At 45.5% G+C, this 19,185-nt stretch overlaps 1 protein-coding gene across 5 annotated transcripts in view; it reads left to right on the top strand.

The window, feature by feature from the left end:
- The window catches only part of ADCK1 (aarF domain containing kinase 1), a 79,809-nt gene that overhangs the window by 21,557 nt on the left and 39,067 nt on the right, over window positions 1-19,185 (top strand). For 4 of the 5 annotated variants that reach the window (XM_039552696.1, XM_039552698.1, XM_010393425.3 and 1 more), the window contains one exon: window positions 8,615-8,818. The exons of the other annotated variant lie outside the window; for it this stretch is intronic. In XM_039552696.1, coding sequence (XP_039408630.1) covers window positions 8,615-8,818 — 204 coding nt within the window. The remainder of the gene's footprint in view (window positions 1-8,614; window positions 8,819-19,185) is intronic. 5 annotated transcript variants of the gene reach the window in all.

The raw sequence follows: 19,185 nt of genomic DNA, 5'->3' as shown, positions 1-19,185 counted from the left end.
GCAAGGGCAGGGTTCAGCAAGGTGACTGCTGGTGCTCTGCCCTGCAGTTGAGAAACACTGTATCCTCCTCTCCAGAGCATCTTGGGGAGTGACTGGCCAAACGGGTGGACCTCAGCCTAGTGTAAAAATGTTTCTTGAACCAAGTGACATCTCACACTAGCAGTTTGTTGGAGGGGTTTTCAGCCACTGGGAGCTGGCAGAAGGGGGTTTTACCCCTCATGTGCCGACACAAAGAAGTCCGGAGGTCAACGCTGAAACCCCTCTGGAAGGCGGCACTCAGTGCCCAGCACACAATGAAAACGGGGTAGAGCTCCTCACCCAAAAGGGGCTGTATCCTTCTGTCGCTGTTGAGCAGGCACACAGGCAAAGGTAAAGAATTAAAGAGAGGGGACTCTCCGTATGTGTTCCACACAGGTTTATTCCCATGAAAAGACAGGGACGAAGAGACCAATTGGTGGGAGGGTCCAGGGATCTTAAACTGGGTACAGAATAGGTGGGGAAGGGGATCTCAGCCAATGGGATAGAGACAAGCAGGTGGGATTGACAGGAAGGGAACCAATGGGAACAACACATGGAGGGACTCAGGGAAGGATCCAATGGGGCGTCGAGGAACAAAGAGCTTTCTAGAACTAATACATATTAAAGAAGAAAAATGAACATACATAACTTTATACATAAAACAAGGAGACAAAATATTTAATCAGGGGAAAACATGCAAAAGGCAAAACAAGGGAATCATGGGTTCTCACCATGACTGAAAAGTTACTTGCTAAACTTGGGTTGCTAACCACCACAGCTGGTTGTCTGAGTTCTCCTCAGGAGAAAGAGTAGCTACAGCCACCTGCACTGCTACAGTTTGTTGCTAGGCCAGCCTTTAGTCACCTATATGAACTAAGTTTTGAATAGGGGTTTTAGCTGGAAGACTTCGGAGTATGTGTGGCACAGGTGGGATGTCAGCATCTGTGAGCGCTTGTATGTGGAAATTCAGAGTCCTGATGGCTCGAGCGTGTGAGCTTATCTGTTCAGCATAAAATGTTGGCCTAGGTTTGGAAAAGTCCCTTGTGATCTCCAGGGAAGTTTTGCACGAATCATGAAATGTGTTTGCTTTAATTTCAGCTACCTGCTGCATTGCTGATACAAGGCCACAGCACCAACACCAGACTTCAGCTGTCTGATGCAGGCTTACTGTCTACATTCCATTAGTACAGCGTTTACTGGCCATCCTGCTAGTTGTGTGACTCCTTGTTTTCTGTGTTTGTGGAACTGAGAAGCTTAAGAAGATGTCACTTTAGTCTGGGGGATCATCTCCATCCTTAATCCTTTCCAAGCTATAAAGTTCTCTTTCTCACTTCCTTTCTGTCCCACTGGCAACCAACTGTTGTGCCAGAATTTCTGAAGGATCTTATTAAGTTATACATAACTTATACAAATAACAAATTATTAGGTAGTGAGGTACATTGCACCAGGACTTATTCCAATTCCAGAGGTGTGGATCTATCCATCATTGGCAGTATGATCAGTTAGTATTGGTATAAGGAAGCATTTGAATGGGAAATAGCTAGTGTGCTTAGGAATGAGCTTTTGTAAAAGGTAAGTAGGAAAGATAATACAAAAAGCAGACAATCACTATTCCATTTAGAGTTAGTTGTGTGTCTTCCTGCAGCATCCTTGCTGACAGTCAGTTTGATTACCAGGCTGCTAGTGTTAGTGAAGGCTGTAGTAGTTTATATTTACTGTATGCTTATTCTGATTAGTTGAAAGAGGAGATAACAGCCCCTTAGACAGAACTACACTGTCACTGAAACTGGTTCTACGTTTTGTACTGCTGTTTTTAAAGTACCCTATTCACATCACCAGTAGATGTATCCTCCCTAAACATCTTTTGGCATGGCCACCGATTTCAGTTTCTCACTGTGTTAAATTGAGGTGGACATCTTTTCACTTCTCTCTGGTTTGTGCTGTCCTGGGTCATCTAAAGCTCCTTCTGCAGTTTTACTAGTCCTGTGCATATGGCTCTGTCATCATCAGGGGTGGAAGAGAAACGACTATGACCAGATTCCTTTCCTGTATTCTCTGACATGTCTTTTCTTCCTACCCAACTTACTGTGTTTTGGGGATACCAACCACAGAGGTGATGACATCCTCTTTTTCCTCTGTAGGGAGTCCAAAGGACAGCCTGGCTCTTCCAGTCAGTCTCCTGCTGCAGGCATTTCTGGAAGAGTGTTCTTGTCCGGGATGGCTCACAGCATATATGCTTGGGATGCTCCCACCTACTGTGTGCCACACAGAAGTTTCTTCCCAGCCTCTCAAAGGCTTAATATGAAAGACCATAAGCAGCAGTTCTGTTGTTCTGTGGAAAGAAAGCAAGAGTTCATCACCAATGTCAGAACTCCTTCAAATGGCAGGTAATTCAGTGAATATGGAAGACCCTTGGAAACAGGTTGACCTCAGCAGAAGATTTAACTGGAATTTGGGAGTTGGATACACCAAATAGGTTCTTTGAAGATTTCAATAATGCACCCTGTTTGCATTTTCTCATTGTGGCCAGACAATAGGGTAATTTTTGTCTTGATGCCTTGAGCAATAGTGTTCAAAGCCCTTTAGACATTTTATTACCTGTAATGTTCTTATGAGTCTGTAAAATGGGGAATAGTGATCCTGAGTTTTGTAAAGAGGTTTGTAAAAGCACTTTTAGAGATGAAAAGCTCCATATAAAATCAGGTATGGTTGTTTTATCATAAATATCTAAAGCCTTTCTGAATTCCATTAAGCTCTTGGTTTCTTTCTCCTCTGAAAGTGAGTGCCACTGGTTAATGTTGTATTGTGCAAAATGGGATGTAAAAAAAAAACAACTTAAAAACGGTTGTTGCTTTGTGGAATATGCCATTGTTTGTGGGTTTATGAGAGTTGGAAATAGGAATGGGAGCTTTTTTTTCCTTTCGTTATTTTATCCAACTTTTCTCTCTTATGCATCAACTCTCTGTAATCTAAGCAGTCTCCAAACATTTCAAATCTCTTTTTTAACAGACTCTTTTATATTACATGGTCATATTTCCCCTGTCTTTCTCTGTCCTTTTTTATTTATCTACCTCTTTTTTTGTGAGGGGATGTCCTAGAATCCAGGGTGGGGTTGTGCATTGAATTTATACAATAGCGTTTTGATATTTTAAACATTTTAATCTTTTTTATCACAGTCAAACAGCTTTTTTGGGTTTTCCTGACTCCTGCTGTGCATTGAGCATGCTGAGCAGTCCACAAAAATGTGATGCAAGTGTTGGATGGTTCCAGTTAATTGAGAACCCAGCAGTGTCTGCGGGGAGGACGAACTGCACCTCCCAATATGTGTAACCTTGCAGCCATCTATGCTGAGGGTGATCTCCTGGTGTATTGATTTTTCACCTGTCTTTGGTAGGGAGTTGGCAGGGCTTATTTTTCCACAGTGGTGAATAATATCTGTTGCATCTCATGGAATTGTTGTCACTGCACTGTTCTCTCCTTTGCCAGATCAGTAGCAGGAAAATGAAACCTTGGTGTAAGAACAGGTGTTTGTTTTTGACAGTGATGCAGGTCAATCATTTTGTAGTAGAGAGCTCCTTCTGCCTTCTGGGCGCTACCTGGACCTCTTCCCCTTTTCATCATATTTCTCAGTGTTTCCAGTGCTAGTTCATCTTCCCTGCAAGTAAAAATGAATGCAGGTCCTAAGATAGACAAGGCTTCTGCAGGATCATCTGGTCTAAAAATGCTCAGAGGAGGTTGCAAAGAAACTATGGTGAGAACAGCACTAAATGTTGCAGCCTTGTCCTAACTGGAGAGTCTCCCATTGCTGCTTTCTGTAGTGCTGGGTTTCTGAGCTGGGAATGGGATAAAATGAGTAAGTGATGTTCTTGTATCTCCAATAATTGCTGAGTTTTCCTTTCACTCTTTGTGAGGATATTTGTTGAAAGCCACTTGAGAGCCCCAGTAAATACCTCTTTTCTAATGCCTCTTTTCTACTGGCCATTGTATTAACACACAGTATTTTAGTGGACTGGTGAAGAATAGTTTTTCCCCCCTCAAAATCACTATTGGCTTTTTATCAGTTGTATCACATTTAGCTAGATGATTTTTAGTACTCTCTGTAATTATTGTCTCAACTAATTTAGTTGATACAGAATTAAAGCTTGCAGGACTATAGTTTCCCAGATTAGTCTGGATTTTTCTTGAAAATAGGGCAACATTTTTTCCCTTTTAGTCCTCTGGAAGTTAGCAGTTTTAATATAAGATTTTCTTTTTTTATGATTATTAGCATCTCAGCTACTTCTTGAATTAATCTCTAATTTTTATGTGATTGAAGTCTTCCAGGTGTTTTCTGGAGACGGCTTTCTTGAAATACTGTCTTGGAGAGTGTATCTCCATTGTAAGCAGTGATGGGCAGGCTGTTCTCTTTGCATTCCTAATCCTCATTTCACATTTTGTCAGCTAAGAGTATGGCCTGCAGAGTTGGGTTGACTTTTTCTGAGGGATTTCCTATGAGGGGTTGCTTCCACCACTTACTTTACTGTCTTTAGTGGCCTTTCTGAGCATTTTTGCCACCAGGTCTGTCACCAGATACCAAATACTGAAGTTCTCACTGGTATATTTTAGCTTGAGCATTTATTTTCTTCTAAATGAATTCCTTTATTTTAAAGACCAGGTTAGCACCTATCAGTTTATGACATCTGCACATTTGATGTTCTGACGAGCAGTTCTTTGCCAATAATCTGTGTCAGTAAAGGCTCCTTCAAAAGCACCCAAATTACTTGAGAAGCCAGGTCTGCTTGTACATCAAGCATAATTCAAAAAACATCCCTTTGCAGCTCTGCTTGCTGAGCATGTGCTACATCCCAGAGTTGCCTCCTCTCCATGCTTGAGAGTTGTTACTTTCACAGCTTTAATAATCAGTGTTAATCCCAGTCTAACCAGGGTTTAGGTAAAGCAGAAGAGTCTGATAGCCATGTGGGCCAATGTAGAATTTGTCCTGCTGAAGGGATTTGAGACAGAAAAAGATTCCCATGTGGACTGAGGAAAGAGCCATGTACAGAGTCAGACAGGATTTGTGATCTGAAGGGTTTTCTGACGGAAGCTTATTCTTGATATTCCTTGGTACATGAAATGCTTCCTTTCTTTTTGTAGTGTGCTCCTAGGGGTGATGCATACAAGTACGTCTGTGTAAAATTAGCTGTTGTTGCCAGCTCTTTCCTCTGATAAAAACAGTCTTGAAGAATTGCTTTTGCAACAAAGAGCAGTATCTTGAAGAAAAATTCTGAGCCATTCTGGGGATTTCCGTTTACCTTGTGTTTTCTTCAAGGTAGAACAGAAGCATGGGCCACCACTACTGGACACTGTGGTAGGAATGTGATGCTCTTATTTTGTCTATGATTAGGGGAATGTAGTCTGTCAGAGAAACAAGTGCTGCATCTGGACTGTGACCTATCTTGGGGAGATCCAAGAAAATAATAGAGATCATTAGGAAAGTTTTCTGCTAAAAAACTTGATCTGGTTGATAAGAAAAGAGTCCTTGGAAGCTGCATTCACAGTCCTGCTTCATGCTCGCTGTACTTCTGCCTCTAATGCAGACTGGAATTTTGTAAGATGTAGGGTTACAGATTTACTTCTTCTGAGACAAGTTGCTTGGTCATGTTGTCTCTCTAGAGGTGCAGGAGCTGGAATTCCCTGGTCCAGCCAGCCAGTCAGGGCATCTATCTCTTAAAAGTTTAAGCCAAGCCAGTTGTGAAAGCACTGTGGAGAATGCTGTGCATGGGGGTTTTGTTCTGTTTTGTTCCTGGAGCCCTCTGTAACCATCCTCTTTGTCTCTCTTGGCTAGGACTCCTGCATCCATGAGGCCAACCAGCTTCTCAACAGTATGGATAAATTTGTGAGGGCCAAAATTTCCTCTCAGCCTTGTGCTAGAGGAAAGAGGGGCTATTTCCACCTCTTTCTCAGCAGTAACCAATACGAAGATAAACCCTGTATGCAAGTGTGTCTACTGTCAGTTGCATTTTTAGCTACATGAGTTTTCCATCCTGTTTTTTCCATCTCCCTTGGCAATCCATGTGGTGGGGGTAATGCACTGGAGCCAGCACCTCTATCCTGAGCTGGCTGCTTGGCCTGACACCCAGCACTGCATTACAGCCCTGGGCTGCTGCTGCTCTGTCCTGAGTCATGCTGCAGCCTGGAGTCATTTGATGGGCTCCTGCTGTGCATGGGAGATCTTAGGGCCCTGTACTGGCCTGAGCTCAATGCTGGGAGCTCAGTGCTGGGTTTTCTGGGACATACCTGTATAGAGCCTTGCCCCTGTTTCCTGCCAGTGCCTTTGGCTATGGCTGCCCAAAACCTTGAGGGGTGTGGCTGGCCACCACTCTCCTTCACTGCTGGCAAGGGTTTTCCTCCACAGCTGGAGGCCGTGGGTAGAGGGTGACTATTGGAGCTGCAAAAAAGCCGCTTCCCTGTAATGGACTCCTGGTGTTGTGACAAACAAACCAGCTGCTCTAGCTCCCTCTCTCCCTTTCTCTTTCATCCCATTACTCCCTCCCTGGTTTTCTTGCTGTCTCATCTTTTATCACAACTTCCTTTCCTTGTTCCCTTTTGGCCTCCTTTTGTCCTTGCTGCACACAGGGAAGGAGAGCAGGGAAAGAGCCAGGGCAGAGGCTTGTTACAGCAGGAGCTTCGAAGCCGTTGTGTAAAATGCAGGAGAATGATGTGGGAGACTTGAGGCATGCTCATGGGTGTTATTTGCTGCCTATATATGTGGGAGTGTTCTTGAGCTGGCAATATGCTGGGGGAAGCTCATTAACCCAGCACGAGTTACACTTGCCCATATGTGCCCACCTAGGAAAATGTGTGTGTGTGTGTGAGCACGTGTCCATCAAACTGTCAAGTCTCACACTGAAGGCAAGACTTGCACATTAGGCTTTCTCCTCACACTCCCCTAGGCCTATGTTTCATGCACTTGCAGCTCAGCACTCAGTCTGCCCCCGACATGTTCCCAAATGCGAGACACTCGGCCTGTCCCATGATGGGCACCACTTTGCACAGAGAGCAAAGATAGCTGCTGAATGGCATGGGTGTATGTGCTGTTCATGAATGTTTGTGGTATTGTTCCTTTTGTCACGTACTTCAAGGCTTTTGGTGGAGTCCATCACCACAGGATCTTGGGCAGATGAGGGCTGCAAACACAGGATTTGACCTTCAATGACTTCTGACACAGAAGCCAGAGGAATTAGGAGGCTTCATGTCGCTGTTGTACCAGGGATGGCAAGAAAAGCGGCATAGACTTCGGTCCAAAGGAAGGGAATTTTTTTGTTAATTTCCAAACTCATTTATATAACCTGGTTCGCTTGAATGGCATAAGGTTATTGGTCCTTTGACCATCCAGCTCTTAGAATGATTGGTTAAACCCTACAACACCCATTTCAAAATATTTCTCCAGTCAGTAACATAACAAACTGCATAACTAACTTGCAGCTGCAAGATAAAAGATTGGTTTACAAAAACCTCTCACTGTTCCCAGCCAGCATGCATGTGAAAGCAAGACTCTCACACAGATGCTGGCAGAAAGCTGGAAAACTTCCCTGTGATCAAGCTTTCAGGATCCATAGCTTCATGCAGATAGGTGTCAGGCGTTTACAGGAGATGGGTGCACAGTTATTTTTTGTTATTGATTTGCTTAGATTTTATTAATGTACTAGGGTAAACTTATATAATATAAGTTCATTAAATATTATTCAATATAGCTGTGTCCTTGGTAGGAGCCTTTTCTAGTGAGAGTAATAAAGGCAGAAAAAATCATTGTCACTGAAGGATGTGGTGGCTGTTCTATTCTTGAGGAGCAGAATGAACCTTAAGAGCTGAAATGCAGACCAGACAAGTGTTTGGCAATGGGTTTTTGATTTGGTAGTTGCGTTTTGGCCACTGTGAGCACAGCTGGCAAGTCTTCTAACACTTGGTTGCTCAAACCACTGTCACTGCAGACTTTGTTGGCAAAGACCTGGCTGGACTGGAGGGGTGTAATTTCCCCTTGTGCGTGTCAGAGTGAGGTGAGGAAGATGAAGGATTGCCCACATACTGTCCTTCTCACTCCCAAATAGATGTCTGTAATTTTGATTTTTAACAGACTCTAAGTTCCTGGAAGTTTCTGGGATGGTTTCTGTGGTTTTCTTCTCATTTTAATTCACTGCACTTACACTAAGAGTCTGATATAATGGTTGTGGTTGTGATTTTTGTCTTTTGACAAGGGGCTCCCAAACTATGCATCATAGTGGTGAATCACAGTGACAAACCAATGCTGCCCTATGGCCAGACTTTTTTTTCTGTGCAAGGATGAGCCAAAAACTAATGTGCTGTTACTGATCATGGTGCCTGTACAAACAAGTGTTGAAGCCCTTTATATTCTGGGGCATCTTGTGCTGGTCTGGTTCAGACCCTTTAAATCCAGAGAGAGTCCTAATACTGAACTGACGCGTTAGATGATGATGCCCAGAATCAAGAAAGGAAATCCTTGGTCTGCTTAAATACTGGACAAAAAAAGATACATATGTAGACATGTGCATGTAACAGACAGCAAAAGGGCTTGAATAACGTTCTGGTCTCTTCACAGGTGCACCTGCGCTCTGCTGAGCGCCTCCGGGAGTTGTGCTGCTCCAACCGAGGCACCTTCATCAAGGTGGGACAGCACCTGGGAGCGCTGGACTACCTCCTGCCTGAGGAGTACACCCGCACCCTCAAGGTGCTGCACAGCCAGGCCCCGCAGAGCACCAGGCAGGAGATTGAGCAAGTTATCCGTGAGGATCTAGGCAAAGAGGTAGGGGCAACTGTAGCCTGTGGTGGCTTCTCAGGCCTCAGCAGGCCCTGGACAGCTAGAGGAAGGAAAACTGCTGTTTCTCAGTTATAAGAGATACCAAGGGAAGATAGCTCTTCCTTGCCTCTGGGAGAATGCCATGCGAGTTTTCCCTATCCATCAATGGGCATTATTGGCAAAGCTTTGGTAAGGAGAAGATAACAGAGGAGTAAGGGTGTGAAAGGTGCCAGATGGAAATGGCAGGACTCAGCAGAGCAGCGTACTCTATATGATAAGACTAACAGGGTTGTGGGAGGTCAGGATGGAGGGCTGTCTGCTACACTGAGGGGTGGGAGCTGGAGGTATTGATGTTCAGGACGAAGATATATTGGCAGAGCTCTGTGAGGGATGACTGCTCTCCCCTGGCTGCACTAGACCAATTCCAGCTAGCACTGACAGCCCTTTACTTTTTCGAGCCCCTAATTAACCCCCAAAGAAAATAATAGCATAAATCACTTTTGGTGCTGCAGTCAGGTAACGCAGTAGCTCAGGAGTTGGTGCCATCATTAACTCTCAGCAGCCCACAGCACTGAGATCAGTAGGTAGGTGACTGTGTTCATTAGATATGAGGGGAGTAAGCACAGTAAATTACAGAGGGTGTTCTGCTACTTTGCATCTTGCTCTTTACAAGATGTCCCCTCACACTCTAGCCCAGGTTGAGGAGAGGCATTTCAAGGATCACAACTGACAAGGGAAGAGGGAGGCAGGGTGCAACAGTGTACAATGGTGATGCTAGGGAAAGTGTGTGTGAGGGGGAGGAAGACAGAAGGCTGAAGAAGGGAAGCAGTATGTATATCTGTTGGTTCTCATATTTTGGGTTTTTGGAGCTGTTCTGGTTGTTCTGGCTTGTCTGACTGCATGGTAAGGAGGTAGGGGGGAAACACAAGGTAAGTGAAATATTTGCACCTAGAGGGTGCATTACGGGCAGATTTGGATGGGGTGAGTCTGCCTAGGTGTAGTTTAAGGGTCTACATATTGTGTGGTCAGGAATAACCGTTAATATTTCCCTACAGTTTAATGGCAGGGTTAAGGTCAGCCCCCAACCTGCAACATGCTCCCTCTGTCAGCACTCCGTCCTTGTAGCATGGCTGGTACCAGCTGTGTTTCATAGCTCAGTGGATAGATGGAGCAAGGCAGGCTGGCTGCTCCCTGCAGGCCTCTGCCTCCATGGGCTTCCATGTAGCAATCTTCCTTCCACAGGAGCTGTGGAAAGCCACCCCAAGGTTAGCCCACACTGAATTACCACACCACCCAACTCTGGCACAGTTTGTGTGGTGTCTCTTAAAGGCTGAAGTAGGTGCTCAGAGGTGGGACCTTTTCTCTCAAGTGTGTGTTTGTCTAGCTGCCACTGATAATCCCTGGTTTCTTTATGCTTCTTGGGAGCTAGATGAATGCTCCATGCCTCACTGATTCCCAGTGAAGCAGTTCAGATACAAGTCTCCACAGCTGCATTACCTCATAGCATTAACTTCCTTCACATGGGCAGTGCTGGGCAATATTTAATTTTTGAGACAGAGGGAGGGCAAAAAGGTAGAAATGGGAAGATGTTGCAGTGGGGACCCTGCAACATGCATATATCAAACCAGGAGTCCTGTGGAAAGGAAATATGTATGGACAGACAGATTCTTGCTAGATGTTTCAGAGATGTTTATTTCTCCAGCCCCATGGCCGGAGCTCTGCCGAGGAACTGTTCCAGTCACGGGACCAAGGGTCCTTCTGCCCGCGCAGGGAACACAAACCAACCAATGGGAACGAGGCTGAGCAGGGACAGGGAAACCCCGTGTCTGTGCCCTCAGGGCCCCTCTCCCAGGGCTACACGGCAGGGGAGGGACCCCAACACCTCACCCGTTTTATTTTAATAAAAGGGGAATGAAAACAACTGGATAAACATAACAAGAACAGTTTCAAGACAAAACAAGCCACCCTCCTGAGTCTTTAAATGTCCAATCAGATTCTGTGGAACATCTTAGGGCTGACAGAAGGGAGACAGAATTCTCTGAGCATGCTTTGTGGGGAAACTGAGGCAGGAGAAGGTTTAACTTCTTCCCTCCCCCTTTTCATCCCCCACTCGGCATTGGAAAGGGATTTTTGGGGAAACAATTGGCAAAAGCATGGTTTTGTGAGGGAAACCATGGGTGAAAAAACGGATTGGGAATACACTGGGGGTAATAGGACATAGGGTAAAAGGGAAAGGTGGGATTAGGAAAGGGAGACTGTAGGGGGGGTTTACAAGGGAGATATTGTCTAACATGACTACGATTTTTAGCATATATACTGCCTTTCACAGAAACACCATCAGGCCCAGTGACCTGCGATGCTTGTAACCCTTTTCTACCTCGTATAATTTTGAATTCCACTACCTCTCCATCTCCCAAGCTTGGGATGCATTTTTCAGGGTTATTCTTTTTAATAGCAGTTCTATGCACGAATATGTCTTGCTGGTTGTCACACCTTGTTATAAAACCATAATTTTGCTTAACATTATACCATTTTACTATCCCTAAGGTCTTAGTTACTATGATCTTTTCCTTTTTCCGAGTGGCTGCTGTTTTCTGTCTCGCTGCGTCTTTGCTCTCTCCTTCGGTCGCTCCCGTGTTGGAATTGTCGGGGCTGCTGGTGCCTGCGCGCTCTTCCCAGGGTCGCGTTCGGGGCTGTGCAGGCCGGGCCGGGCCGCGCCGCTCAGTTCTCCGTGCGTCGCCTCCTCTGGTCGCAGCTTCGCTGCCGATGCCGGGCGCTGTACCCACGTCTCGGCCGGGCCCCCGAGTGATGACCCCCCCGCGCTCCGCTCCAGCGCGCGTCTCGGCTGGGCGCGGCTCCGTTCTACCGCCGCTGCCGCCAGCCGCCGCCCGCGCGCCACCCCTCTCGGCCGGGCGTTCACGGGGCTCGTTCCACCACGTGCTGCGCACGGCCGGGCGGGCACCACCGGGTCCCGCTGCTCCTCACTCCGCCGCCGACGCTGCGGCTCGCGTGGCTCCGCCCGCACGCAGGAACCGCCTCACTGCTGCTCGCAGAGCGCTCGGTGCACGTGGCCTGGGCCGCACAGTCCCTGCACCAGGCTTCCCTTCGCCAAGACACAACTGACATTGCTCAACAGTCTCGGTAGCTAAATAATATTCACGAAAACATTCTTCCATTGGCATATATTTTGACTCCAGTATTAACTGTGTCCAAACAGTTTTCCAAAAGCCCTTCGCAAGAATTAAATCCCAAGAAACATAGAAAAAGTTCTTAAACAACCATGCCAGGAAGTGTTTCAGTTCTTTTTGAGCTTGAATCAAGCTAAAATTTACAAATCGTTGTTCAAGAATCATTTTAAGTTTAAGATAAATGTCCATATGCGGCTCTGAGAGCCAAGAGTCTTCCCACGGTTCCTCCATAGTTTAGATATGGAATAGCAAAGCAAAACCAAGAAGAGGAATCCAAAGTTTCCAGGGTTTACTCACACAAATCAGTCGCTTAGGGATCGGGGATCGTTCTGCTCTCAATTCTCCACCATTATGTTGCAGTGGGGATCCTGCAACACGCATATATCAAACCAGGAGTCCCGTGGAAAGGAAATATATATGGACAGACAGATTCTCGCTAGATGTTTCAGAGATATTTATTTCTCCAGCCGCATGGCCGGAGCTCTGCCGAGGAACTGTTCCAGTCACGGGACCAAGGGTCCTTCTGCCCGCGCAGGGAACACAAACCAACCAATGGGAATGAGGCTGAGCAGGGGCAGGGAAACCCCGTGTCTGTGCCCTCAGGGCCCCTCTCCCAGGGCTACACGGCGGGGGAGGGACCCCAACAGGAAGAAAGTGATGGAGAGGAAATGGTAACAAGAGAAAGACAGCAACGATAAAAGAGATAAATGAAGAGAATAGCATGTATAAAAATAAAGGACTGTGTAGAACTGGGCAGTATTAAAAGCTGATGTAAATGCCTGTGTTAATAGTTACAAGGTACCAAATCAAAGTATTTAAAACCAGAAAGGATTTGAGAACCTAATGCACCAAAGCTGTCCTATCTGGAGCCTAGAGGTTTTAACAGGGTTGCTTCAGGAACAAATTTAATTCCAGTGTAGCTAGATCCTCAGTGTATTTTAAATATGGTATACTTAGCTGAAATATAGGTGGCAGAGGGGCATGGTGGAGTGTCAGGGCAGAGAAGAGCGCAGAGAGGGATCCTGAAATTTTCCCTCCTGGGGCCAGCATCGCACCTGGGAACTTGCAGATGAATTCAAATAGAAGAAAAAATGACAGTGAGGGAACCTTCCCAGGGTGCCTAGGCCTAGTCCTGCTGCTCAGGAATTCAGTGGTAAGACTTCCAGTTCTCCCATCAGGCCCAAGAGCAGGGCTCTTCAGATGAATCTTAAGTGTAGGCAAGAAGTAATTACATACAGCTTGGATCACTGCAGAACAAATGGGAGAAAGAGCAACTGGAAATACAGAGATACCTAGGGAGGTATGTGACAAGCTAACAAATTAGGCAAGAGCTTGCAAAAGGGCAGGAAGATCAAAAAAAGCCAATTTCATGTATAGAAGCATTATATTTTCAGTCAATTAGAAATAGTTACCTTCTAATGTGACCTACTCCTGTGAATCTTATCATGGGATTGGATGTTTGACAAATTTTGTGGGAAAACTGGCTTAAATGGAGACCATGCCAGTGGGACTGATGTTTGAGCAAAGACAGAGCATTTGTGATGTGGATTTATGGCAGTTCAACATGACTCTGTTGTCCCCACACAGACTTGTTTGACACCCTGCTGATGGGGGATCTCCCATTCTAGGCCAGTATCATGGCTGGGGACTGGGAGCTGCAGCATGTAGCCTTGATGTAAAGGTGAATGGCATGTGTGCTGATTTGACACAGAAGGAGAAGCATCATATATGCTGACTAGTGGGTGGTCCTGTCCAACCTGTTTTAAGTCCAGGGCCAGTTTGTGTACCTATTAGGATCACTGGGATAAAAATAATCAGTAGTGAGCAGATGCTGGCTTTCTAATCTCAGCCACAGTGGTTTGGATGAGTGATGGTGGGAGGTGATGATGCTCTCGGGTGTTACATGCAAGAGGTTGAGGTGGGCGGGGTGGGATTCGCAGGGTAACACAAGTAGTAGCAGTGGGAGAGGCTGCACAAAGAAATCTTTGCAGTAACTCCTGGAAACAATCACCAGTGAGATCACAGAGCAAGAATCTTTTGGGGAGACAGTGGAGATACCACAGGTTAGGCTTGTTCTGGGTATATTCCTTGGAGCAGTTGGGAAAAGCTGTGTTCATAAGAATGGGTGATAAGATATGAATGAAAGACTCTCTCCTACCTCTATTTTTATCTTCCTTGCTTGAACAAGGTTCTGAAAGTGAAAAGGTGTCAAGCATGGAAAATGAAGGCAAACGGAATATGTTCTTTCTCTGCAGAGCTATTAATGACACAGGGAGAGAGAGCTGGTTCAGCTAAGTGCTCTCTTAACCAAGTGCATGCAGGGCAGAGCCAGGCAACTTCTGTTGAAATGTGTACACCACACATTTAGGGAGGAAGACTGATGAGGAGCTCTGGAAAATAAATCTTTCAGTGTGTGTACCTTAAAGCACAAAATCTTTGTGCTTAGAAACTAGAAAAGGTGGAAGAAATTTTGACAGCATTGGGATTAGGGGCATTTCCTCCCTCTGGTAGGTTGTTGGAAAGGACTGTCATGTGGCTGTGGGATACAGGCATATTGGGGAGGTAATGCCACTCTGTTCTGATCAAGTGCATTTCACAGCATCCCTTGTCATGTGATGGAGTGGTTGCAGAAGGACTTGGCAGCTTTTACAACCCTGGTCTTCCAAATATCCTTTGTGCCTTTCTGTTGCCTGGCTCCACTACTGTCCAGTGCATTCCCTAATACTGGTCTCACTTCTCTGCTGCCGCACAATGATAAGGAGTTTAGATACTGGGTCATCTCCTTGCTTCACTGTGTACTCTTGTCTACGCCAACACACACTTTTACCTGTTTCTAGTCCCAAAGTACCTCCTCATATTGCACATTCCAGTAGGCCACAGCATAGCTCTACCCACTCAGCACCAGTTATTACTTCTGTGTACAGCACGATGTCCCTTTTCATAGCCAATTCTCATCAGCTTCCAGCCCATCCTTACACATTGGCATTTTTTAATCAACTTATTGACCTTTTCCCTAAGACTTCTTATTCTCCCTCTTGATGTTTGTATACTCCATACTCTACCTAGGCCTTAACTCATGTTGGAGGTAATTTTCCTTGGTGGGAGACACTCCCTTCCTCCCCATCTGTCACTCTGTCCGTTCAGAAATATCCCAGTTCCCGCTCCTTTCTGGCAGGTTCCTAGGGAACAGGTTCTCCAGTCATTGCTCCTATGTCTGGTTGGATGTTGTGTGGTTGGGGATGAGGGCAAGGACAAAGTTAGCACCCCTGCAACTGAGGGCAGTGGGGTCCCAAGCAGGGTCTTTGCCATGTTGATGGGGCGCTTGTGTAGCACGGCTGCCCAGGTGCTCTGTGTCCAGGCTGTCATTGCTTGGGGCATGACAGGCTGGTGTAAGGCATGTGACTAGCCATGGGAGTGAGTGTCTCTCCTTGTCTCTTGACTTACCTTCACATCTAACAGTTGCTGAAACTGTTGCAGAGATGAGTAGAAATGGTTGAAGCTGAGCAAATGAGGGATCCCAAGAAATCCTGACTGCAGATATCCATATCTGCATTCATGCTTATGCCATTGCTGGTGAGTTTGCTGTGCTCCAGGAAGGCTGAGACAAGACAGGCTCCCTACTGAGAACACACCAGTGATTGAAAGTTCTGCTTACAATGCTTCCTTTGTTCAAAGCTGGGAGTAAGGGCTGGGAGAGCTCAGAGGTCAAGGCTTGTCTCTGCTGAAGCCAAATCATATAAAGGGCTTAAACAGATGGAACCATAGTCATTTGGAAGGATGTCATTCTGGCTCTGCTTTGTGGAAATGCAGGTAGTGGGAAGTAGTTTTTAATTGCTTGATTACCCAGCACCTCCAAAGGAGACTATCCTTTTCATCCGTAGTTAATTGCAGCTTTTACAGGTTGTTCAAGCACTATTTTGCCATTTGCAAGAAACCTCCTGCAGCCATACAGTAAAGGAGCTTGTTGATTGAGCAGGGCAGGATACATCAATGGTTTGACTGTGATTTATAAACAAAGCACATGTGGTAGAGGAACCTCCTGTGCTGTGATTTGTGAAGTAGGATGCATTTCCACAGTGATGTTTGGAGGATTCAGCCTTGGATTCCTGCTGTTGTACCTGGCAGAGCACCAGTGCTGTGCAAGTAAGAAACAGATACTCCTTGTCTGAGAAGTCACTGGCTTTGCAGCAAAACCATGGCTAAGAAGGATACTGCCTTTTTCAAATGTAAGTGGTAGAGACTAGACAATATAGAATTTTTGTCAAGTCTCTAAAGGGGAAAATGATGCCTAAAGATTTTTAGCTTTTTGTATATTTTTCATAGATTTGTAGCCTTGTAGATTACTAATGCATGGCTGTAGCTCCTAGTACTTTTCCTACCCTTTCCCCCTACATGTTAGAACAATAAGCTAACCTTCTAACACATTCCTGAAATACTGTTTAGTCTTACTTAAGAAGAGCACCACCTACAAGGACGTTTTGTTTTCCAACTGGAAACTTAGGAGACACAACAAGAAGTGGGATAGAGAAGCCTCTGGACCAATTCCAATGGGGCAGTACCCAGGGAAAAATTACCTAACCAACTGCTCTTCTAATTGGATGATATTTGATAGGTATACTAATCAACTAACCTTATAAAAAAATCATAGAATTACTGTACCATGTGCGTTTTTCATCATATTGTGTACCTGAAGGCTTTCAAGTAAAGGTTTGCTTTTATATTATTCTAACGTTGTCTGGGAAGGTTTGTTCTATTTCCAGGCAACACTTTAAATTGCTTCCTATCTTTTTAGGAATGGTATTCTCCAATTTAGTACTCCAGCTAAAACCAACTGGAGGCACAAAAGGCAAAGATCACAGGTCGAGATAAGAACAATTTACTGGAAACAGCAATGAGATAAGAAAACAAACGATAACAGCAACAATATTAATAATGAAAGGTATAAGGCAGAGAAACAATTTACGTGAAAAGCCCCTGACAATAAACAATACCTGACTGTTCTGTCCACCACTTTAACTCCATTGGAAGGAACTCCTTTTCCTTGGAAGAGAAAGAGAGTCCCTTTCCCCTGCCTCTGGCAATGTCATGAGGTGGTATCAAGTAACTTTAGGGGCCACACCCCCTCCTGGCTACTGCAAAAAATTAACCCTGTCCTGGCTGGAGCCAGGGCACTTCTAAAGTTCCCAAAGTGTTTTTTGGGTTGGGTACATGAAATATTATTCATCTGTTGTTGAAACATGCCCATATATACCTGGGAGTATGGTCACTGCAATCATCTGCAGTGATGCTGCATGGCCCTTTGATGGGGAGGGACAAAAATTGTATGCCCATGTGTACTGCCATGGGAAAGATAGAGAATGGGACCACAGCAAGGTGCTAATCCCCAGTGCAAGAGACTGCCCTGTCCTCATACTGTTATGAGAGTATGAGAAATAGAAGGAAGAGAAAAGACTCTTTTTACTCCTATTTCTGCGTGAATTCTTGGTATAGTATGGGAGCCTTTGCCGTGCCAGTGAGAGGGAGAAGGATGGACTTGATTCCCGACCTTCTGGAATTTGTTGATTAGCATTTTAAGCTCTGGCAACACATATGCTTATTTCTGATTTGCAGAATGATTCAAGCAATGCTCAGCCCTGTGGGAGAGGAGCTAGGCCTTCAATAGGCTGTTGGGTATTACGCTGCATGTCCTACAGCATCCAAGTTATTCCCAAGGTAGTATGAGCCACTTTCTGTAACTGGCTCCATATGGTGTTCTGGAGAAGATTCATTTACTGTGCTAGATCACAAGGTCTTCATATCATAATGAAGGTTGCTGCAGGTTCTGTTATGGCTCCAGAAAGCCTCTTCCCAGGCTGGCAGTGTTGTCTAACCCACCCAGGATGCCAGGACAGAGCCTGCTTCCTCCAGTGTTGCGCAGCCTTGTGGTTGAATGCTCTGCCCAAAAGCACTGATGTGTGGCACAGTGCACAGTCCCTCTTGTGATTGCTTGGGGCTGTGGACTGACACAGAATGGCTTTGCTGAACACCCAGGTCTCCTGTAGTTTGTGAACCTGGTTCTGTCCTAAAATACCATCTCCAGCAGTGCTGTGCCGGGGTGGTCAGTGAAATCCATCACTGTGCATACATCACTAATGGGCTCGGGGCAAACAGATCTAGGTCAGCAAGAGCCTCTTTTGCCTGCTATGGGTATTGTTGGTCAGAGGTCCTCATTCTGCATGATGTTACCCACCCTTCTTTACTGACCAAAGTGGAAGCTGAGCTGTGGTGGCCATTGCTCTGACAGTGTGAGGAGCTGGAAAGTGGGATGGGAGGATAAGGCCCTTCTCCCACCACTCTGAGTCTCTCTCAGCACACCCGGCAGGGCTTCCAAGCAGGCATCAATAAAAACCACATTTTTATTAAAACTGTAATGAGGAATAAAAAACCTTCACATTTCTTTCAATAACTTGGGATATAAAAAAGAGATTTTTATCAATTATGAAAAGGATTTTGGCCATAAAAAGGTAATTTAAAGAGTCTGAGATGGATGGCGAATAGCATTAATGTCACCCAGAACAAATGGTCCTGCATTACTCAACGGAAAGGCACAAGTGGCTGCCTGTGCAGTCCCGCTGCTGCTGCAGACTCTGCTGTGCTTGCCCTGCCCTGTCTCTGGTAAGAGGCCCCAGTCACTGGCAGATCCCAATGTGGCTGCCTCTACACTGAGCCCTTGTGTGAGCAGCAGCTGTCCAGAACTGCTGCTCCAAGGGCAGATGGGGAAAGCAAACAGAGAGCTTTATGTGGCTCAGGTAGTGAACCTTGCTTTGTTTCTTGTGTCCCTGCTCACTCTTTATGCAAGCTTCAGTGTTACTGACCCTTACTGTCGTGCCAAGGACAACCTGCTGTTCTGACTGAGAGGGGAGCTTTGGAAGAGGGTACTGCCACTTTCCATGGGTTTTCTCTCCACTCAGAGCTCCTGGGAGAGGATGGCTGGGTCCTGCTCATGGCAGCTTCTTCCTGGGTACTCTAGGTCCCATTGTCTAAGAGAGAGAAGGTTTTGAGTATAGATCAGAGGATAATCTCCTTTGACTTCTTTCAAATTAGTAAGATTTACAATATAGGAAGTTGGACAGTTGATTTTCTGAAGGATTGTTTGGAGGGCCTTCTGCAAGGAAGAGAAAAACTTCAGATCAGAAAATGCAATGA

The sequence above is a fragment of the Corvus cornix genome, chromosome 5 (genome assembly GCF_000738735.6).
Source record: "Corvus cornix cornix isolate S_Up_H32 chromosome 5, ASM73873v5, whole genome shotgun sequence".
NCBI classification, from domain to species: domain Eukaryota; kingdom Metazoa; phylum Chordata; class Aves; order Passeriformes; family Corvidae; genus Corvus; species Corvus cornix.
The sequence above is the reverse complement of the archived record's forward strand: the minus strand, read 5'-3'. Positions and strand labels throughout refer to the sequence as shown.